This window comes from Mustela lutreola, chromosome 2 (genome assembly GCF_030435805.1).
Source record: "Mustela lutreola isolate mMusLut2 chromosome 2, mMusLut2.pri, whole genome shotgun sequence".
Lineage (NCBI taxonomy): Eukaryota > Metazoa > Chordata > Mammalia > Carnivora > Mustelidae > Mustela > Mustela lutreola.
In genome coordinates this window covers 68,726,810-68,750,553 of record NC_081291.1, presented here as the reverse complement: position 1 = coordinate 68,750,553, position 23,744 = coordinate 68,726,810, and the positions used below count along the sequence as shown (strand labels likewise).

General features: G+C 41.5%; 1 protein-coding gene across 19 annotated transcripts in view; it reads left to right on the top strand.

The window, feature by feature from the left end:
- Nucleotides 1–23,744, top strand: part of ARPP21 (cAMP regulated phosphoprotein 21) — a 154,732-nt gene that overhangs the window by 77,381 nt on the left and 53,607 nt on the right. For 7 of the 19 annotated variants that reach the window (XM_059162152.1, XM_059162151.1, XM_059162163.1 and 4 more), the window contains 6 exons: nucleotides 322–381; nucleotides 4,418–4,650; nucleotides 11,690–11,920; nucleotides 19,513–19,694; nucleotides 20,579–20,683; nucleotides 21,613–21,873. In XM_059162152.1, the coding sequence (XP_059018135.1) occupies nucleotides 322–381; nucleotides 4,418–4,650; nucleotides 11,690–11,920; nucleotides 19,513–19,694; nucleotides 20,579–20,683; nucleotides 21,613–21,873 (1,072 nt within the window). The remainder of the gene's footprint in view (nucleotides 1–321; nucleotides 382–4,417; nucleotides 4,651–11,689; nucleotides 11,921–19,512; nucleotides 19,695–20,578; nucleotides 20,684–21,612; nucleotides 21,874–23,744) is intronic. The other 12 variants (XM_059162159.1, XM_059162165.1, XM_059162160.1 and 9 more) reach the window with 7 other exon arrangements.

The window sequence follows — 23,744 nt, the reverse complement described above, 5'->3', positions numbered from 1 at the left end:
TTTAATATTGCCCAAAGGAAAGAAAATCACAGCTAATATATTTAATTAATTGTCTATTAAATGATTTATCTTCTCCTTTTCCATTCTATTTCTTCTTCCTTTCCTTTTTATCTAGTATCAGTGCCTTAATCCTAGGATAGGGGAAAAAATAATGCTGTCATTCATTTATTATTGCAAAATGCAACATCGTGCACATAAAACATAGTACACGGGGTTGATTTGCAAGAGTGGTACTGTTGCAGAAGAGTACACATCCATTTAGCATAGGGCATTTAGTGTCATTAGGTTTTATATCATAAAAACCATGTTTTTCATTTCCAGTAGGCTCTTGGAAGACAGTAACATATGCAATGAGACCTATAAGAAAAGACAGCTCTTTCGGTTGGTATGGTTTACTTTTTTAAAACTGTGTTTTCAGATTATGTGGCAGAATCAATGTTAAATATAAGTGTATTAGTGTAAAATATCTGTTTATGGAAATAAATATGTTTGGTTATATCTGTAAAGCTGGTTACAGAGCTGGTGTTAAAGCCATGTTAGATAATGTGAGATATGGGACCAGGGAATTACTGCTTGGTACATAATCATTTCAGGTTCCTCCTCTGATTTTCTGTTTTGGGTAGGTTTTTTTGCTTTTATTTTTGTTTTCTCCTAAAAGGTTAACTTTGAAAGCATACTGATTTAACATTCCCAAGTCAACTTTGGTGAATTACATCATCAAGTTAAAATTCCTCTAATAGTTTGCAATTATATATATACATGACTGATATTGGAAAAGACACCAATGGTAACTGTATTTGAGTAGTTGATTTTCAAAGCTACTACTGGCCATCATAATACTTCAATTGTGTTTTTCAAGCATAGCTTTTATTTCAGAGGGAAGGTACAGGCCCTCATAGGCCATTTGCTTCCAATTATAATGAATTACTTAAATCAAGATCTGTGTAAGATAAAGGGAATGGATATATATGTGTTTATTATATATTAATATTGTATATTTTAAGTTCTATACTAAGTTGGAAGATCCTTGAAAGCAGAGGGACCATAACCATGTCACTACCCTATTAAATATATCTCTAATATTCATTATAGGCAAAAAGGATACACAGCACTATGAAGGTACTCAATATGCAATGCATATATTTAATATGTTATTGCTTTTATGAATATTAGGATTCATCTCTGTTGTAAGAGAGAGAAAACTTACTCATTTACAAACAAACAAAACATTTTTCCCACGTAGAATTAAGAAAAGACCAAGGAAAGTAAATGGATTGTTGCTCAGAAAGTATCTTTTTGTAGTAAATGTGAACTTAAGATCTCATAATTAGAACAGTTGGATTAATTTGTTCCCTTTACACTTTGGCAGAACTAAAAAGGTTTTTTAAAAATGTCTTTCACATTTCTAGGTTGAACTACATAGTCTAATGCTTTCCCCTTGTATCAACAGACCATTTATTATCACACTTTACATTAAAAAAGTAACTCTGCATTGTCCCCCTTGAAAATTGAGAAAAGAACAAGAAGAATGTACTCATGTACTCACACCACATTCTGGCTTGTTTAAGCCAATAAGTTTATGAAATGTGGATTCTTCCCCGTTAGGCCAATCGGTTTTACATAGCCCCAAATCTGGCCCCTAGCCAGAGCTAGGATCCGCTCAGATCAGTCACTCCAAATATGAGTGCCATCACCCACCAAGTCATCAGGCACAGAAACTCAGGAAGATGACTTAGCACAAAGGACATCTATACAATACTTAAAGCAACTCAAAGTATACATCATATATAACTTGGCAAAAAAAAAAAAAAAGTGCAGACATGAAGGAAAATAAATGTTGTTAGTTATATTAATCAGCACCGAAACAGAACCCAAAGTTCTGTTCTATTCCTATTCTGGAAACAAATTCTCATTATACACAAGGACCAACTCCTCTTGATGACCAGACACCTCATTTCCATTGTCTTTTTGGATTCCAGTAGAAGGGACCAAGACAGGGTTTAGAATGGACAGGAAGGCACTTGTGGTTATGTTTGCCTATGAGGTCTATGATTCTACACCCAAATAGATATGAAATTTGATTCTGGACCTCACTTTGCCAGTGCTAAGGCAACTAATCAGTAGCTAGAATTATAAAATATTGTTTCAGTGTATAAATAGAGATCCATAAATTAGTATTAGATGCATTTTTATGAATCTCATTAATGCTAAGACTAAAGCAGCGACTAAAGTTCCCTCTTTTGGGGATTTTGACAGCTCTTGACTTTGGGATATTGATTTGAAATGGTAGAGAGTAGTGGTAGAAGAAGTTAAGGAAACCTTAGATTGCCTTATTGGCCAAGGGTGTAGCACAAGTCTAGAGGAGTTATCCAATGCCAGAGTAAAGCCTGCAAACTCCAAGACACTAGTTTGCACCCAGGAAAAGTGGCAGACACTCCTTTGCAGATGGGCTCAGCCACACTGGCCTTTCCTTTCATGGAGGTGCTAGGGAGATGGAAACCTATGGGGAAAGGGAAAACCAAGCAGAGCTCATGATCATCAACCTGCATATGGAGAGCTTCCTTCTGAGGCATCCTGTATATCGAGGTTAAGGACTACCCTAAGTTTTTTCCTATATGCAGTATTCCAGATTAGTTCCAAGTGAGACTATTGTCACATCCCTGGTGCCTTCACAGTTGCTAAATAATGATTGTGCCAGGCTTTGGCAAAGATAGGTCAAATTAATTAGAATTAAATGTGAATAAAGTTAAATTTAGAACTTGAAAGGAAAACAATCAGGAATGGAGCAGGAGCACCCTCAAAGAAGCTGGTTTTTTCCCATCCACTCCATCTCCTCTGGCTTTCTTGAATTTCAAAGGGTTTTAAGAACTCAAGCCACCTGACCATCCGTGAGTGTGTGATACTTTCTACTCACAATCTGATCTGTTTTTAGATCCTCCTTCTAATCTTAGCCATCCCTGAGGTGCTAACAGAATGTAAAACACAAAAAACAAACAAACAAACAAATTAAAAAAAAAATGATGCAAGACAGCAGGGTGCTGAGTGCTTTTTGTTTTGTGAATTTTCTGTCCTCCCTTCATTTTTACAAAGTTCCTATCACAGAGGAGCCATTTCATTTTTATTATCTCTTGAATCTGTTTAGCTTCTCAAGTTCTCATAGAACAAAAGAGAAGTTTATTAGGTAAAATGGAAACAAATGCAAAAAATTTTGTGTGCCTTCTGCAATTTGGTTGGTGAGTTTCAATCAGATGCACACACTCCTCACATCTTCGCGGTCCTATCATTGTCTTTAGAAGCATATCTATTAACAAAGCCACTGACCACATCTGTGAGATTAGGATCAACGCTTAAACATGTCATGTTGCTTTGTGATAATGAAATTAGGGGTTGTAACTATTGCCAACAATTTACGTCCTTTTACTTACTGATAATCCATGAGAATCTTAGAGTATTTTAATCATGTCTTATTTCCAACTTGCAGGAAAAGCTTTGAAAATATTCACTAAGTTCCCCTTTAAGCAGATTGGAAACCAATGAAAATGCAAATTTCATCAACTTTCTTTATAAAACACGTGTGATTTTGTGTCCTACTTAGAGATATTCTGGAGTCTTCAGAAATCACGTCTGCCTATTGGATCTCTTCCCATACATTCACTTTTTCAATTTGGATTTAGAACCAACATGTTCTTTCACCTATGGAGTTTTGTTATTTCCAATGATCCCCTCGGAAAGTTTCATGTCAGTGTAGTGTTTATACTGGTGTTGTTATTATCACAAGTTTTTCTATGTGAAAAGCACTAAAAGACGCTTTCCTCTGCCCATGAAGGTTAAACTCACTAGGCAAAACTCTCACCCTAGGTCAACAGAGTAATTTCTGTGCTGTCAAAACCTTAATGGATTCAGATAGACATCTCATCAAGTTAGAAGATAATAAATGGTTTCGCTGACTCTTTGCACGTTTTCCCATGGTCCATTATTTAATGCTAAAGGGACAGACAAAACCTGTATTCAGTGGGAGTCGCTTTAGAATCATTCAAGATCATAATGGTTCCCAAACCTCGATTCACTGTTGACTTGGGCTGGGAGAATCTATCCTCTTTTCTCCTCCACAAGAGAAATTATCAACTATATTTTATACCATGTTTTTTCTACTTGTTTCTCCTTCACCGGCAGAGGGGTAGTGTGACATTTCTAGGTTTGGTTTTTCTGTTTGTAAACATGCACATTATGTGTGGTATGTTATCTGTCTGCCCATCAACGAGCTATCTGTGACACTGTGAGGCAACAGGCTTAATGGAAAGGGTTGCAAGAAGGGTCTTGTGTAGACGGCTCTTCTGAGAAAGGTCCCATTCTGTGTGCGCACCACTCGTGGAATGTAACACTGTCCCTGTGCATCTTTCCTATGGCGGTGCTCCAGGGGCAACAGGGACGGCTCAGGGAGAACATCCGGGAGTCGACAGAGCAGCTCAGAGAATGAGCTCAAGTGGTCGGACCACCAGAGGGCCTGGAGCAGCACAGACTCAGATAGCTCCAACCGCAATCTCAAGCCCACCATGACCAAGACGGCCAGTTTTGGGGGCATCACGGTGCTGACCCGGGGTGACAGCACATCCAGTACCAGGAGTACCGGGAAGCTGTCCAAAGCAGGTAGTTAGTACTGAATGGGTTTATGTCCTGTTGTGTTTCCTAGGTTCCACCTAACCCGTACAGTCATTATTCCCTCTGGCTTCCAGTAAATTAATGATGATGATATTAATTGCTGGGATACCTGGGAAGTCAGAAGGTGCAATGAAAATATCAACCCTGTCTCTTTAAATTACCAACCTCTTGAATCTTCACTTTCCTTACTATGTTGTCAACCTAAAATTGTCAGGAGGCAATAATTGAGCAAAAGCATTTATTCGGGATCAAAGCATTGAGATATGGATAGCAACCCAAATAGTGTCCCACTTGGGAGCAAAAGTCAGGTATGAAGGAGGACACGTGTTGTGATGAGCACTGGGTTTTATACATAACTAATGAATCGTTGAACACTATACCAAAAACTAATGATATATTATGCAGTGGCTAATTGAACATTAAAAAAAATAAAGTCATGGACCTTTAAAGCAAAAAGGGAATGCTTGTATACATCGTTTACAAAGGATTTTTGATTGGTGTTGGTGGCACAATGCTGATCTTGATTGACTATAACTGGTTTCAAAGGCTATCACTAAGCCTTCCCTTAAGTGTACCAGGTTGCAGGTGTTTGAGCTGAGTCCTTGCCATATTTGCAGTCTGGTCCAGTACAAAAGTTCATGGTTCTGCAGGTGAGGATGTGTCAAATACCCATGTCCTTAATGGTCTCCTGACTCCATTTGAAACCCTCTTGACATAAGTGACCCCATGTCATTTCAGCTTTCACACCATGAAACATAAGTTATAATAGAATATGATGTTATCCCCCCACACCTCCCCCAGCAAACTATTGTATTTTTTTAAACTAGTGTATGTTAAAGTTCAATTATTTATATACAAATGGTTACCAAGCCACCTGCACATGGTAACTAGTTAACAAACCTAGCTATTATTTTTGATTTACGACTATGATCAGTTTCTTAAAACCACACTCTAAGGTATTTATAATATTAATAGTTTGGGCTGCTACTTGGACGCTCTGTTAATATGATTGTGTGCAAGTTATCTAACCTGTTTGCAAGTCTTGGTTTCCTCCTCTGAGAAATGGGAATAATTGTAGTCCCCATATTGCAAGGTTGTTTGAAGAATTAAAGAGTTAATGTACACAAAGCAATTAGAAAAATACCTGGCAGTTAAAAGCCCTCAATAAACACAAGTTCATGTTTCTTTTTATTACTGCTCTTAATGCTTCCATCCCTGCTTTGCAGATAAGGAAAATGAGCCTCAGGAAGGTGTAGAGTTCCAAGTAGCCAGCTGCAGGCATCTCTTTTTTTAATCTTGTGTTTTCTTCTAAGTGAATAGTGATCTTTTGAGATAAGTAGTTCAGGTTTGCATGGATGGTCTTTGGGAGGTGAGAGCTAATGAGAACCATGACGTAGAAAAAGCTTTAAACTGATGGAGGCGATACAGGGGGTTCATATGAGTCCCAAAACTCTCCATCGTGGTCTTGCATCTCTAGCTCCTCTGTCTCCAACTCCCTCACCCTTGTTTTTAAATTATGTTCAGATGTTCAAAATATCTTTTAGAATCCCCGGAAGGTGGCAGATGACCATTCAGGAGTTCTCCGTGAGCTTCATTTTGGGGTGATAGTTTGTCATGTTTCTGTTTGATTTTGATTTTGCCTCAGAAGTTTGGAGTTAATGTGGGTGTTGAGAGCTGTGATTCGGAGACATGCCCTGGGTGTCAGACACACTGGGGATGCATTCACAGACCTGGGGGTGCAGGGCAGGGAGAGAGGAGGATGGCGAATGACCAACACCAACCAGAGATTAGACATGGGTTGTCCTTATTGTGAATACTTTCCTATCCAAGCTTCACACTCACGCGAGGGGGCACTTTTTGTGAAAGCTAGACTCATTATGCTAATGGTTTAACGTAATTATGTTGTTGAAAATGCTCCTAAGAAATCATCTCGTGTTTTCCTACACAGGCAGAAAATTAATAGCATTTAGTCACAACCACTCCTACATATATACACATTTCCTGCTCCTTGGAAAGATTCAGGTGGGCTCACACTGCCTTCTGCCTTCTGTTGTATCACCAGTTGGTGAATTCTTGATGTCTTATTCTAATTAATTGCTCTTCTATCCCACTATTGCAGCAACTGAAGTCAAGAAAACCCACTGTGGTGCACTTGAGCTCTTGTAAACTAAGAAAGGTTAAATAGTTTTAAATCTCCTTAAAATGCAGAAACCAAGGACCTTAAATGGTGTACTTAAAAATTCCAGCACACCAAAAGAGCACTTAAGATTTTTAATTTAATCGTCATGCTCCATACACCAACCCCCCAATCACTTCCGAAGAAAAGCTCTTTGGAAGCATTTAAAACACTTCAAGAATGCTAAAATGCCATGTTCTTTGAAGAATGATTAGAAATTGTAAGTGCTTCAGACATTTTTTTCCCCTTTTAATCTAAGTGTCTCCTTTTGAAAGCTTGTCAAGGTGCAGGAACGGAAAGGAAAAAAAAAAAATTAAAGGCGATCAAGATAGAATGTCAAAACAAGCTTACAATTTCCCAAGATGGTTTTATGAAGCAAAGCTGTCAGTTTTGCTGTCATGGAGCTTCAGAACAGCACAAGTTTTCAATTTTTTACCTCACTATTCGCAGTGGAATTGCAAACTTTTTTTTTGACCTTTCAGAAACCAAGCCTGGAGTTGTGACATTTAAGTTTCGCTTCTCCTCCTCTAATTACATAGGTTTGAGCTTTAAATAGATAATGATGAGACTTTCTCCAGGTGGGAACATGCTTTCCTACATTTTGGAAGAAGCTTATTTCTGAAGTCTGAACCTCTTCAGACTTGCTCTGAAAGCCTGGGTTGTCTTTCTCTTGACGTATCCCTGACACCGAGCTTAGGGATGTCCAGCACACAGCTCCAGAGGTAGATGATGTCATTTTGTCTTGACATTCTCCTCGTGGAAGGACAGGAATGGTGCTTGCACTGTAACCTCTGCTGCTTCTTGGTGGTAGCTATGAGGTTGGGAAATGAGTATGACATCTCTTTCTTTCCACCCTGGTCAAAGGACATTGCTGTCCTGCCATCCTCTCTCTTGATCTCCAGAGCAGGGGTTCTCGACGGTAGCGGCATAGGAAGCAGCATGGGTTGCTTGTTTTCAAACCGTGCTTTGAGAACAATTGCTCTGAGGAAATCAGATATCCTTATGTTTTGTTTTAGTAATTTTACCTGGTGTGGTATTTTGTTTTCAGGATCCAAGCGTATTCTTGTTGTTGTCACCTTCTTGTCTACCTTCCATCCAGAGTATTTTGGGAGCCAATGCAAGCCACCTCATCTCTCTATCTCTTCCTCTTCTTGGTGTTTATTTTCATTATAGCACTAATGCAGCCTGGATGTTCTCTCTCTCCTTGTAATTTCAGAAGCTTTAGGTTATTCTATTGAATTTTCTGACCCCTGAATCTGGAAATATTTTGTTGAATTATTAATTCAGGGAAAAATACTTATGGTTCATGGTCCTTATAAAAGAAGAATTATATCAGACAAGATAAACAGACAAGGAAGGTTCTATTCATAACTATTGCAATAAGGACCAAGAATATTACAATACGGGAGAAAGACTGAACTCAACCCTGAGCGAAGGAACTGCAGGGGAGTTTAAAGGGCTGCCGTGAACTACTGGAAAAACACTGGGGAAAGGGAGACAAGTAACTGGTGAATCCAACTAAGTCATCTTTGCTGATTGGTTCTTATCACAGTCAATCTTCTTACTCCCCTCCCACAGAAACTGGCAGACAAGGGCACCAGTTCTCTTGATTATTAAATTTCAAAGAGATACTCCTGAGTCCTCAACAAAGACATACCTGGGTTGCAAAAGAGTTAACTGGCTAATGAAAGGTTGACACCATAAAGGGCAGAAATGCTCTAAGAAAAAGGAGGTAGAGGAATGATCCTCTGGAAGAAACCAGTCTAAATGTTGTTCAAGTTGAGAGGAAGTTTAAGGCTACCATCCTCATAGCTACTCACCATTCTGGTGACTTATATTTTACAAAAGAGGATACTAAGGTCTAAACAAGTAGTTATTTCAGGGGTGTCTGTGTGGTACAGTCGATTAAGCATCCAGTTCTTGGTTTGAGTTCAGATCGTGATCTTAGGATCATGAGATTGAGCCCCACGTTGGGCTCTGGGCTCAACACAGTCTGCTTGAGTTTCTCTCTCCCTCTGCTTCTCCTCTCTACAGTCTCTCTCTCTCTCTCTCTCTCTCTCTCTCTCTCTCTTTTTCTCTCTCTCCCTTTCAAATAAATAAAGAAATCTAAAAAAGAAGAAGAAGATGATGATGATGAAGTAGTCACTTCATGAAGAAAACACAGCTAGTCAGTGGCGTCTTCCCACACCCTTCCTCTCTGCTGTCAGTTTTCCATTTTACTTTGTCATATGATGTTTTATACAACATCCCCCCTCCATTTTTCCCTCTTCCTTTTTCCTGTCTCTCTCTCGAGTGTTCACCAAAGTTCCCCATTAGTCACCTTGATGTCCTGTCCCTACACCTTCTGCCGACTGCCCCTCAGGGTCCAGCTTCCACTTCTGAGCATCTCATTGTGGGCAGCATTGACTTCCTGTGCTGTATCTCTTAGAACCTAGGCACTGTCCTGCTTGGGGCCCAGGCCCTACGTGACTCTGGAAGTGAGGCATGGTCCACGTGGTCCTGAACGCAGACTCTGCCACACATGAATTATGCTCGGGAAATTTACTTAACATCTCTGAGGATCAGTTCTCATTTTCAAAATGAGGTTGCTGTGAAAATGAGACTAGGTAATTCACATAGTGATTAGCACAGTGCTTGTCATGTAGACATACTGCTTAAATATTTGCCATTGTTAGCATTCAAGTCCATGAGAAAAGGAGACTGGACACAATTTAACTCTCAGCACCCAAATCAGTAAATATCAATTTCATTTTTTTTTTAATTTTTGAACAGTTCTAATCCTTTACGTTGTCTTTGCCCTGCCCTCTCATTGTTTCTGTTGAAGGTGCTGCTTTTCTCCTGTTGCTAGAAGGACATGATATTGCACATCAGTAACTAATAGCCATCTTCTGAAAGCCAAAAAGGAAGAGCACTCTGGATTTTCTTATAACACAGAAGCTGTGTGCACCCATCCCCTCTCCTGACCCCCCTCCTCTTGCCAGCCCCAGCTACACCTCAGGTTCCTTAGGACATGTCTCCTTCACCCCAACCCTTTCCCGCTATCTGACCCTTCTGCCTGGAGGTGGGCTGAACCTATTTTGTATGAGCTTCAGTGTCTGGGGGCAGGAGGTTTTGTTACTGTTTATTACCCTTGCTGTTGTTCCCTTCGCAGTAGTGTGAAATTTGGACTGTAGCATGAGATCCCATGGGGTAAGTTTACAAACACACCCCATGGTTTGCTCTGGGGCTGCAATGTCCCGGACACCATGCCAGCGATGCCCTCTCAAAACTCCTTTTGGCATGTTCAGATCTCCTTTTAGCGTTTTTATTTTTCCCCATAATAAAATCCATCAGCATTTGAAACCAGTTAGATGGGGCATCCTGAATTAACCTATAACTTTATCATTATTAATAATCAAGTCATGGGGGAAAGAAGAGAAGATCCCCAAATGACTGGTGGCAGTCCCTGGCATATGCATACACTTACTTTTAGGAGGCAGTGTTGAGTCCCAGGTCAAGCTAGATCAGTCTGCCTAGACCACACTCTGCTCTATCATTGACTTTATGAGTCGACTTTAGGCATTGAACTTCTCTATCCTTCAGCTTCCCTATCTCCACAGCCAGGAACAGTACTTATTATTCCAGTGTGCCCAGGGGCTCACACATACGAAGTGCTCAATAAATATCACTGCCTTCCCTCTTGAAAACAATGTCCTCCTCTAAACTTTCTCTGATGGCCTTTCTTCTCCCCGATTACATGCTGTATGCCTATCACTGATTTTTTAGAGGTTTCCAGTTTAACTCAAGGGCACATTTTAAAATCTTGAAACAATGTTAACTCTTCCTTATATAAGGTTTCCCTTTAACCACCCAGAGGAATTCATTTTTAAGGATATAAATTGATAGTTGTGAGCTAAGAAGTAATTTTTTTAAATTCCCTGTACTATGTTCTCACAACCTATGATATAATTCAAATCATCTGCTAGTTAGAATTCACTGATATAGAAATGGGGCTTGTTGCATTTTGTCCCCAATGTTCTGGTTAATATTCAGTGCCCAGAACAGTGATGGTCAAGGGAACTAGAGCTCCTTGGCTCTGGTTCTGGTGAAGGGCAGGTGGTGCCTAATAGATGTAGGATATAGCAGTGGAGGGGAAGGAGATGGTTGGGTTAGAGTCCACCTTGGAATCCAGTTACCTTCAAATTTGTAAAACACACAGTCCACAAATCTCTCCATGATTTTACTCTCCTGTGCCATCTAAAGGATGATCTGGTGTTCTCATGAAGGCCAAGCCCTTCTTGGCCTGCCCCTTGGGCCTATTAGTAAGATTTCTGTCACTAAGTGAAATACACACCTTAAGGACTCTCAGTAGGAGTGTTCCAGTTCTTCTACTCACATCTAGAGGGGAAAAGATTATTTCTGGCCATCCTCCTTCAAAATGAAGCTTTATGGATGTTCCTTAGACTCAAGGGCATGATCAGCACATTCTAGGACTTCTTCTTAAACTGCCATCATTTTAATATCCATCTGGCATTTTCTCCTAACTCCAGTAAGACAGCCCTCTGGCTTTAATTACTCAGGATGACGAACTTCTCCAGGCTTGGAGTCCACAGCTTTAGGGAACCGTTTACGGATGTACTACCCTAGGGGCTTGTGAGAGGATGAAAGAAAGTGCTCATTCTTAACTTCTCTTTTCCTAGGAAATCGACACATTTGAAAAATAGGTAGCAGATATCTCAATAAAATGTGAGCCCCAAATGTTGCTCTAGTCCTGTGGCACTCACTGCATGCTTTAAGGATGGATTATGTAAAGTAAGCATTTAGATCCGGAGCTGTCTGTGTTGGATGATTTTCTGATCCTTTTCTCTGTGGCAGGCTCAGAGTCTAACAGCAGCACAGGCTCCTCGGGGTCTCTGCCCCGCACCCACGCACCCCTGCAGAGTGCGCCCCTGGCTGCGGGCGTGGCCACTGGCTCTCCCAGCTGTTTGCCCTATCCTGAGAGTGGAGCAGGGGGCCAGCCAGCCCCCAGCACCAGCTACATCCTCCTTCCCCTCGAGGCTGCGACAGGCATCCCACCGGGAAGCATCCTTCTCAATCCGCATACAGGTTAGTTCCTTACCGCTGCTATGGCAGGGACTCAAGATCAGAGTTTTGTTTTTGTGTTTGCGCTTATAAATTCTTCAGCAAGTTTTCTTAAAATTCCTGAGCAGAAGAGTTATGTGCATAAACCACTGGGTAGGGTCTTAGTTTAGGAAGAGCAGATCTATAGTTGTAATCTCTTTCTGTATATTGATATCAGTATTGATATGCGGTTATAAATACAGATTATTCCCAGAAATATCCACTTTTCCCTCTGTCCCTTTTGTGTTGACCATAGTGTGTCTCAGGTATTCCTGGGAGCTAAGATCAGTAACCATAAAATGATGATCTGGGAAATAACTGTGTTGTATTTCGCAGAATATTGTGTTTCACAGACTAAATATCCGGATAGCCTCTTATTATGTCAAAAGTGGTTTTGCATCCAAAATACTTCATGAACTTGAGATATCAGTTGGGACACACAGCAGATTCTTACCTCTAGAAGTTGTGCTCTTGTGTTAGAACTTCACACAGTCCCACCCCTGGGGAATAAGGAATAGCAGTGAAAAATAGGACATAGGGAGCTAATTCTTACGCATGCTAGTGACCCTACAACTAGACTGGTTTTGGTGAGGTTTGGAAAATTGGTAACTTCATGATGATCATTTTTCCCCCCGTGATCAATGGTTCTTTACTTTTTAAATTCTCTAGTGGTCAGTTAATTGCTACACTGATTCCAAAGAACCCAGAGCATTGGGCAAATAGACTAACAAGCATGTGCCTCATGGGGGAAACTTTTTAACCAGGGGCAATTATGCCCAAGCCTTCAAGGCCATTTCTCAATATCTACCAACATTTTGATTATTATGACTGAGGGAGAAAGGGGCTGCTACTGGCATCTAAGAAGTTAGAGGTCAGAGATGCTGCTAAACATTTAACAATGCATGGGACAGCCCCTTCCAACAGAGAATTATCCAGCCTAAAATATCAGTAGTGCCATGGCTGGGAAGTCCTGGGATAGAAAGCTTGACATTGACCAGTCGCCTCTTTGGAAGCCTTTATAAGTAATTGGGAAAAAAAATTTTTTTTTGAATTGTCTCTGAATATGTCTGAGTTTGGTTTCGATGATTCCAGAGTATTTCCGTGATTAGCTAAACTTAGAAAGGAAAAGTGAATGAGAATCTCATAAAAGCAATCTGACTCAATCTTTTCACATATATAGCACTACTAGTAATTAGGAAATTCAGAGAAACATGAGAATGATAGTAAAATAGTTACTTGAATAATTGCCACATTTTCATGAAAACATATGGCACAATCTCAAGGCATGGTGTTTGATTGAGACATTTTGAAAATGCCATAAGCTTGAGGGAAAAGAAGGCATAATCATTTTATTGAAAACCATTTGAAAGCTTTCAGAGTAGATACTTCTAAGGAGAATATTAGATTGCTTTTATTTTATTTGGATCATTGTAAGCACTAAAAGGAAATTAAAAGAAAACCAGGATTACAGTCATTACTCTGGGCACTGATCAAAGTATGGTCTGACTCCGTTGGCTTAAATCCCTTCATTTTTAATTGAGACGGAGAGTTTGCAGACAAGAGCACACACAGGCATTAGTTTTGAGTCATTTGTTTTAATCAAAATTGCTGTGTTTCAAAAAAGCTCAACAGAATATTTTTTAGGGTATAATGAAGAAATATTATTTGTAATGATATAATGGTTGTGCATGTGTTATGTGTATATTATCATGTGTAATCTCAGTTGTAGAAAAAGAAAGAAAGTGCTTTCTGGTGCCAAGTCCCAATTCTTATTCATTGGATCCAGTCATTTAGAGCTGTTATCAAAATATCTCCTTTGAAAAAGGAACCGAACTGAGGGAAAGGGTCTAATAACACTGTCGGGCAGCTTCTCTGTACACACTTCTGTGATCTGACAAATGCCTGCCATTAAAATATCCCAAGACCAAAAGGAAAATATATTGATGTATTCTATACCATGGTTGAGTGGTAGGATGGAAGGTGAATGATGTTTCTTCTTTCCTAGAATCTGTTTATTTTTGTAAAATGAAAATATGTGTGTGGGTGTATGTGTGTAAGATCCCATCATTTATCATGTATACATATATGTGTATCTGTCTATCTATGGTGTGCATGTGAGCATGTCTGTCTATCTATCCATCCATCTATCTATTCATCTATCTATCTAATCTCTTATGACTCTACTACTGAAACTAGAAATTTGCCACCTTTGGACTGGAACTCATCTTTCTCTGTCATGGCTGTGAACTCCTGAAATCCATACCTCTCCCCTTCCCTAAATATGTGGTAGAAATTCTTTGGTGTTAGGATCCAACAGCATATGACTACTCTCCTTCTTGTGTGAATAGCCCTTGGATTCATTTCCGTTACCAGCTCATTTATGAGATCATTGTGGGAAGGAGCCATCCTTGGCTAATTACACTCGAGTGGATAACAAAGTAGTCTTAGACACTGTGCTCAGTAATTACAGAGTACTGAAATAGTATCTACTACTCATTATATGTTGATGTGCATAATAGAACAGTTTTGGGGTTTTTTTTTGTTTGTTTGTTTGTTTGTTTTAATCTAACATATTTGATAATGTGGTCCAGGTCTGAAACTATGATAAAATACCTGCCTTTTCATTTTTTTTTAATTTCAGTACAGTTGATACACAATGTTACATTAGTTTTAGGTATGCAACATAGGGATTCAACTTCTCCGTGTGTTACACTCTGCTCACCACAGTGTAGCTGCCATCTGTCACCATACAGTGCTGGTATAGTGTCATTGACTATATTCCCTTTGCTGTGTCTTATTCCCATGACTTATTCATTCCATAGCTGGAAGACTGTGCCTCCCATTCTTCTCCTCCCATTTTGCCCATCTCTTCATCCCCCTTCCCTCTGGCAATCGCCAGTTTGTTCTCTGTATTTATAGGACTGATTCTGTTTTTTGTCTGTTTTTTCATAAAGTATCTGTCTTAAGCAAGCAGAAGACAAGCAATAAGTTGAGAACACCAAGGTGCCTGCCGGTCATGTCTATCTACCAAATGAAACTTCCTTTGTCAGCACAATTAACTTGGCTCTCCCTAAGCACCAAATATTTGGCATCCTGAAACCAACCCATCCACATATATTCATTCCCCCAGTTCCCCAAATGCAATCACAACATTTTATTTCGTCTAGCCTTAGACTCAGCTCTCCGCCAGTCTGTTTCTAACTCAGGACCTCTGGCCTATCCTTTCTTTGCTCTTCAGGCGTCTGGAGGAGTGAGCCACTGCAGAGGGCTCAAAGTTATCCCCGTATAATGTTCTCATCCTCACAAGGCAAGCCTGGGTTTGACACTGGAGTTTGATCTTCTTCCTGCTGTCTTGGACTTGGTCTCGTTTTGGAAATTTTTAGCAGAAAGTTCATCTTTGTTTGGCTATTTTCTTTCAATTCAGAGTTATCCAGAGATGCCAATAGGCATGAACATCCCCCAAGTACTCATTAATCCGCCTATCTGTTGTTTTACCATTTTGCTTTGCCTTCATCTGGCGCACATTCACGAGTGTGTGATGTAAGGGCATGCCATCGGCTGGGACTTTGCTCTGAGCAGCTTTTTTAGGGCTCATCTCTTTCAAATGTTCCTGATGGGTTCTCCTAACACTACACTTGGTATTTCCCATGGGCTTACCAGCACCTATTTATCCACACCACTTCTACCTCCTTCTTAAATGTGCCATAAAGTTTTGTGTGTGACGTGTCTGTCAACGTGTCTTTGTGAGATCTGAATTAACCTTCATCTGTCCATAATCAGCGTGCCCTTATGATTTCACTGATCACCTTCCGAGCACAAGGAAAGGAAAACCTCTTTTTCTTCTTGCTCTATCTCTTTAAATAAATTCCCTTCTGCCAAGTTCATGGCAGAAATGTTTTGGTGTTAGAGACCAAGAGCATTTGATTACTTTGTTTTTAATTTGGGGTTCATTTCCTCATTATAGGTGTATTCATAAGCTCTTTGTGGGGAGGGATCAGACTCAGGTTTTTTGGTTTTGATTTTGTTTTGCATCCTCAGAATGGATAAACAAGTCTTAGTCCTCTTGCAGGGCTCAGTAATTATATAATGGTGCAGAAATATCCACTGCATGAGATGCCTGGGTGGTACAGTACCTTAAGCATCCAACTCTTGGTTTCTGCTCAAGTTGTGATCTCAGGGTCCTAAGATCAAGCCACACATCGGGCTTTGCCCTTAGCGGGGAGTCTACTTAAGACTCCCCCCTCCCTCTGCTCCTCCTGCTTGCTCTCTCTCTCTCTCTCTCAAATAAATAAAACCTTTAGAAAATAATATCTACTGCACATTATTCATGCTGGTGTGGAGAGTGGGGAAGTATTCCACCTAAGGCCATGTATTGAGGGGAATAAGCACTTGGCCAGTTCGTGGCAGCCCGGCTTGCCTGCACACTTTACAGGTGCCAACACACATGCTGCGCCTACTGGGCAGGCTCTCACAGTTCTGGACACGAAAACCTGTTCTAATCTGGATAGTCCTAGGGGCCAACAGTCTTTCTTTACCCTTCGGTCTTCAGCAGCTGTCATTCAAACTAATTGCCTGTATCCAGTTGTAATTGCTTCTGGATTGGCAGAAATGGCAGCATCCAGAGAAGCCATTGTTGCCTGATTTGAAAACCAACAGTCGCCTGTCCTGACTCTCTTAGGAAATGGTGTCTCTTCCCTTCCCTGGTGGCCATCTTACTTGTTTCATTCTCTCACTTCTTTCCGCTTCTCATTTGTGACCATAAAAGCAGTCTTCTCTTCTCTCTTCTCTTCCAGAAGAACCTGCCATCTCTTTCTACCCAAAGGAGTTCTGAGTACTTTTCATATGCAATTATTTGGAAATGTTTCTTTTGCCTTATTCATAGCACATTAGTAATATTTCACACAGAGGATCTCAAATTTATCAAAAAGGACATCTGAATAATTTATGGTTATATTTTTTACCTTATTTATGGTTCGTTTTTCATGCTACCTTACTTCTCACTGGGGTAAATTGGAAGTCATAGAAAATATAATAAAGATGATTTTATTTTTTCCATCTCTGTGTGTGTGTGTGTGTGTGTGTGTACACAGAATGAGACTGATTTTGAAATGGTTTCTTATGAAGTTGCTGTGAAGATTTTTTTAAATGCTAGGTATCTAAAATTTTCCTCTTTGTGTAATACAAAAAAATTTTCCTCTTTGTGTAATACTAAATCTTAGTGGGGCTAAGAATTAGAACATTAAATGGGCTGATAGAGTTTTGGAAATTGAACCATTTTTTTTCATTTTTTCCCAAATTGAGGCTTTGGGGAGAAAAAAAAATGGGCTGCAGATTTTAAATCCAGAAGAAAGTTATTTTTGAAAAAAGAAAAAAGTATTTAAAACAAATGTAGCTAAAATTAAATGACAGTGATAGGAAAACAAGTGCCTATGAAGAACATTAACATTTTTTTTAAATACCTCTAAATTTAGTCATTGTTCTATGACTATAATTCTGGTACATTTGCTTTTTCCATCATGGCCCATTGTGATTGGTTATGAAACTGTTGTCAGAACTTTCTTAGTTCATGAATATGCAGCATTTAAGGGTTTCACGTTGCACACACACAAGTGTATTTGTGTATATAGGCACACCAAGCTCCCATTTCAGTTCTTGATAGGGCTGAAACCAAGTCCTGGGAGCCACAATCTCACTGTTTGCCTTCCAAACTGATTCTAAAATATTTTCTCACCCTATTTTGTAAAACCCACGTACCCGGCCTATAGCCTTGGCAGGTATTTGAATGTGTGAACACCTGTGCAAAAACTGCCTGGAAGGAGACACAGGACATGACTAGTCTCCCGGGAGCCTCCCTCTTGCTCCCCTGAGTGGTCCTACTCCTCTGACTTTCATTACCATTAAGTTCTGCCTGACCTTGAATGTATTAGAAATGCAGATGCACATTTCCCTAATAGCCGCCCTTTGGGGACTGGTTTCTTTCACTCGGTGTGTATTAGCTAATTATCCCCCGTTTTATAGCAGTCTGTTCTTGTTGGATAGCATATATTTTTTCCCACTAGAACGCTGTTTCACTTGGGTCAGTTTTTTTTATTTTCACTCTCTGACCTGTTCTGTTTTGTTGCTAATTTTCCTCACATCACTGATGGTCTTGTTATTTTTCATATATATTATTAATAAAGGGCTGCGTTCTTCAGCCATCCCATGCTGCCTATGCTGGATAACAGTGTTCTTGCGACCCCCACATACCCAAACTATGTAAGGGGAGGCTTACAAATATGAGAGTTTAGCAAGCCGCCTCTGACATCCCCTGAATGCGAATCAGAACATTCTGATTTTTTGCATGCTTTACCTGCCAGGCCTGGGTGTGATTCCACCTTAAATCATGGCCCCCACCCCTCCTGACTTCTCACATGTTAATGATTTGTGATTATGATTGGATTGTTGTCATCATTCCCTCATTTAGCATGCACACATTATGGAAATTTGGGTACTGCACTGAAGTTACTTGGTGTGATGGGAAGTGAAGGGACTCATTCTGACCAGGGCCATTCCCTGACTCTCACGTGCTGCTTGGTCCATGAGGGCCCTAATCCTTTTATCTCTAAAGTGGAATGAGATTACTTGTCTGTGGGGTCATTGAAGAGCAGACAGTGTGTGTAATGTGCCTGTCCCCGTGCTTGCCACACTGGACCTTGATTGGTTCTCCTACTTTTCTCTCCTCTTTCCCTCTCTTCCCTCTGGGCTCCTTCTGCTCCTTTTTTCCTATAACCTTTCTGCTGGGCCTTCATTGTCTCCCCTACAACACAGGGAGATGATACTCTCCTTCCTCCCAGAGTCATGCTGGGGATCCAATGATACCATTTTGCAAACCATAAAATACTCCTCGAATAATAGTAATAATAGTAGTGAGCCGTGCCATTATTTCAAAAGGGAAAACAATGTATATTTGCTTCACCATCAGGAGATGATGCTGTGAAGCTTTTATTATGCATCATCTTTAGAACCAGAACCCCTGCCTGCTCCCTGCCGTGTCTGTCTAGAGAAGCGAGGGTGTGGATGTGATCGGTTCTGTTGTGTATCTATCGGTTGAACTGATCACCATTCTGAGCTGGTGACAAGGCTGGTGGAAGCAAAGCAAATGTATTGGTAAATAACATGTAACCCAGTGTAGCCAGAATTCTGTAAAGGGGAAGCAACCCTATCTCCCAGTGTATGTTAGCTTGCTGATAACAGTGAGGTGTGGGCAGCAAACACGCGGCTTCGCGAAGATTGCTTCTCCACAGGTTTCTTCAGTGGGCGCCACTGTACACAGATGTTCTTGGCTTTAGCAAATCTCTCTGAAGGCAGTGGGTTTATTTGTTTCTTCTTAAACTGTTGTGGGCTCACACCGTTAGCTAGCTTAGCCGGACAGGTCATCAACGGGAAAGCCTTCATGACAGCGAAGGTACTGGTGTCCTAGATCTCCACCACCCTGCCCCTTTACCTCAGGTTACTTGTTGCATATCTATCAGTGTGGTTCTTTGTGCTAAAGCAGAGACTGAGAAGATCACCTGAACCCAGCTGCAATTCCATTGCAGGCCAGCCCTTTGTGAATCCTGACGGAACCCCTGCAATATACAACCCCCCCACCAGCCAGCAGCCCCTGCGAGGGGCGATGATGGCGCCGTCCCAGCAGCCGCCGCCACAACAGCCTTCTCCTCAGCCCCAGCAGCAGGTGCAGCCACCGCAGCCCCATATGGCAGGCCCGCTGGTCACTCAGGTAGGAGCTGGTGGGAAGGCGGGGAGGGGAGGTGTTCTAAGACAGGGGCTGCAAAGTCCTCAGAACAGCAAGTGGCACCTAAGAGAGAGGTGACATTTTTTCATTGGGGCCACTTCTACCCACTCATAAATAAGACCTGGCAGCCCCAGAGTCCTTGATAGCAGGTTGGTAAGATTTCGTTTGGATCCTTCAGTTTAGATAGACACGAAGACCCCACCTAGCAACTTGTGTGGTGAGCACACTGCGCTAGGGAAAATGAATGCCAAGTTTTCTCTTAGGTCTAGATGCTATTCTTAGGCATCACAGAGACTGTCTTGGAGACTGAACCCATAACCTCAACGAGGCATTCCTTTCATCTTGATCACTCATTCCCAACACAGACCGAGTGCTCCTGTCCACAAAGGGGTAGTACTGAATGCTTTATCAATCGGATGAACAGAATTCAGTTCCTTCTGAGGTGGCCTGCCTCTTCTTCAAGAGATGTAGAATGATCTTCCCTTCCTAGAGCAACACACGGAAATAGCCACAGAAGGCTATAGTGTTCTGAGTAGGTTGCCAGACTGAACCTCGTTTGTAATTTTTTCCCTTACTTTCAGTCCCTGGGCAATATCTTTAGATCCAGTGGATTTGACTAACAACAATGACATCAAAAGTATCGCAGTGACTTCTGAAGGCAGTGTTGACTCTGAGCAAACATGCCTCCTGCAAGGCTGGCTGGCTGTGCTTTGCTTGGCATTGACTTTCCGTTGGTAGCTGTGGAGCGCACTAAGCTGAGGCAACCAGTAGGGTGGTGTAGGTGGTCTGCTTCCGATAAGCCGGACTTCCTGTGGGATTTCCGCTCCCAGTGCTTCCCTGTTACCTGACCAGCTTTTTCTTTCCTCCAGTCGGTACAGGGGCTGCAAGCTTCCTCCCAGTCCGTGCAATACCCAGCGGTCTCTTTTCCTCCCCAGCATCTCCTGCCTGTGTCTGCAACGCAGCAGTTCCCCATGGTACCGTATTTCATGTGTGCGACCTTTCCCCCGGGAGAGCATGTCCACCAGTTTTATTACCTTCCCATGCAGGGCTATGTGATGCTATATGTGTGCCCTGGGCTGACTGTAAAGGGGTGTGAGTGAGGGTCTCATTCCAGAACACTGCAGCCCCTCTTCAAAATAATGGTTTCCATTCTGTCATCTGTCCCATGTTTGCTGCTTCTGCAATCGGGTACCATTTTAAGAATTTACTGACTGAACAGGGATTGAATGTCCTGGGAGTTCGAAGTCAGAAACAGAGAGACACATGAACTTGGTGTGATGGCTTGGGAAACAGCTGGAAGTCAGTTGAGGTGGTTGTCACTCTGTGCTACTGAGGTGGGGGGTTCCCCAACCTCCCTGATCCCCCACTCTCCCTTCCTTTTCCCTCAATGTACTAGGCCCTGTTGGACAACGAGAAGGAACATTGTCCCTAAATTTCAGGCCATGCCAGTGAAAAATACTCTCCACTATGTGAAGACACCATAATGGTTCCCTCACTGCCACAGCCATGGGTGATGGTGATACAACCCCTTCTGCCTCTCTCCAGAAGGCAGAGATTTCTGGGAAGCCCCACTGACCTTTCAGGACCAAGGGCACCAAGCCTTCCTTGCTTCAGCACCCTCCTGAGCAGCTCAAACCCTTAATGAAAAAAATAATTATTTGTTTCTATTGAAAGACGGAGATTTGGTCAAATTGTTTGCCATCTCTGATCTTCCTGAGGATTAAAATCTGTTTCCCTTGTTATGTTCTCTTATTGTTCTGGACAGAGAATTCCTTTCCGTTATTGTTTGCAATCTGTATGCTCTCCTTTGCCCACAGTGATGAGCATGTGGCCTCTGCCTGCCCCTGTGTGCCTCTCCCATGACTAGGCTGCTCTTGCCAATTTCCTCTTTGTTTCTGTGCAGAGAGACGACGTGACGACACAGTTCACCCAGATGAATCTGAGCCGACAGTCCTCAGGAGAGACCCCTGAGCCTCCACCTGGTCCCGTCTACCCGCCGTCCCTCATGGCACAGCCAACCCAGCAGCCGAGCTATGTCATTGCCTCTACAGGCCAGCAGCTCCCTACAGCAGGGTTCTCAGGCTCTGGACCTCCCATCTCCCAGCAAGTCCTCCAGCCCACTCCCTCTCCACAGGGATTTGTTCAACAGCCTCCACCTGCTCAGGTGAGTGGGCTTTGTCCTCACATCTGTGATCTATAGCTTATTCGTCCAGCATCCTGACATCAACATTTCCACCCAGAATTATCACCTGGTCAACCTGGGTGGCTCTTTCTGGTCCATACTGATATTCCCCACCTACAGAACCCGATCTGACCTACTCAGCCATTGTGCAAAGCCGTGAGGGCTCAGAAAGGACGTGTAATGAAACAGACCCAGCTTCGCATGATACAGTGGGGGAGGGTCCCATTTTCCAGGCTCCTGGTATGGGAGCCGCACAGGAGAGCACTCCCTCCCTCACTGGAGCCCCTAGACAGGGAAAGTAGGAAGGAAGCAGTGAGCTGGCCTCTGGGAGACTTTCAGCTCTCCTCTGCTGCTACTCTGGAAGTGTATTCTTTCCTTAAGCATTTTCTGGAGCTAATCTGGTGCCCCAGTCAGGAACTCCTCTATGAATATAAAGGAGGAAGCTAAAGCGGAGGTCCACTGTCCTTTCCTCTCCCCGGGGGGAAGCAGAGCTCCTGTGTGCTCTCACAGGTAGTCATTAATCATATTTAATTGACTTGAGCATGTAAGACACCACAGATCACTGATTTTTACTGTCTTCTCAAAGACTGATTATCTGTTACTGTTCACCACCAAACATCTCTGGTGCTCTCCTGGGTATCCCTTGCAGAATATTGCAAGTGATTACTGTCAAGATGTAAAATGCACGGAGGCGTTTTCTGGTCCATTTTCAAGGCACACATATCCCAAGCAAATTCCATCCTAATTAAGAAATATTGCATTGGATGAGCTGCTTAAAGTACGGTGTCACCTCTGTATTATTTGTTTCACTGCCTTAACATCTTGAATAAATTATTTTCTTTTCAAGCCATGCAAAACCCTTCACCATGAAATGATTTTCATTCAGTTGTTCATTTTGCTTTGAATGATTAATTAATTGTTCATCTTCAATTGTCTTCTCTGCAGTATCACTTCACCAGTAGGATTTAAGGAGATGTGAAAAAATAATTTTAAGTTCCAGAAGAAAGGGCCTCATTAATATATTAATTATTTTGTTAATGAATTAAATACTTTAAGTTTAATTAATGGGAAAAATAGTGTACCTCTTTTGTCCTAAACTGCATCTCAGAATTCTTACCCATTTCTGCTATCAAGGAAAAGAGTTGGCAGAATATTTAATTGAAGAATTTTTTTAAAAGACATTAAAAAAAAATCTTCCTTGATTAATGAATTTCAGTATTAACGCGCTACAGGAGCAAAGACAACTCAGAAACCCTGGCATGTCTGCAACAGAAACACTTTCATCCCTTCTTCAAAAGACTTAGAAATAGAAGGGAGAAGAGTAGAAAAACCAAACCAAACCAAACAGATGTTCACGGTTCATGGTCAGTCTGGCCATGCATGAACTTCTTAGGTACAAGATATATCATATATATAAAAGTCATTGTGAGTTTCAATTTAGTAAACATTTTAAAACGATTACTCAACTATGGGACAATGAAAAGAACTCGAGGTACAGTCCATGGGCATATGGAAATGCATGAAATGTACGCAGAAAGCGAACCTATTTAATAGCTATGAAGTCTGCCGTGTCATGTATGCTTTCTGAACACCGCCTAGAAGGTGAAGCAAGAAACACATGGACGAGACAAAGATGGACTTGTAGAAGGTGGTGGAGAAAATATTTTTTAATATGGCTTCTTCTTTTTCACATTTATTTCTTGCCTCTCCTAACCTCCTCACTCATATTTTGGTTCTCTGTGTTTTAAAATATACATACTTGGAAATATACATTTTCTCCTTTTGGGAGTTATGCTTACTCTTTTCTCCCTTCCAACCTTGCATTTGGATCCTTTGAAGACTCCTCCTAGCCC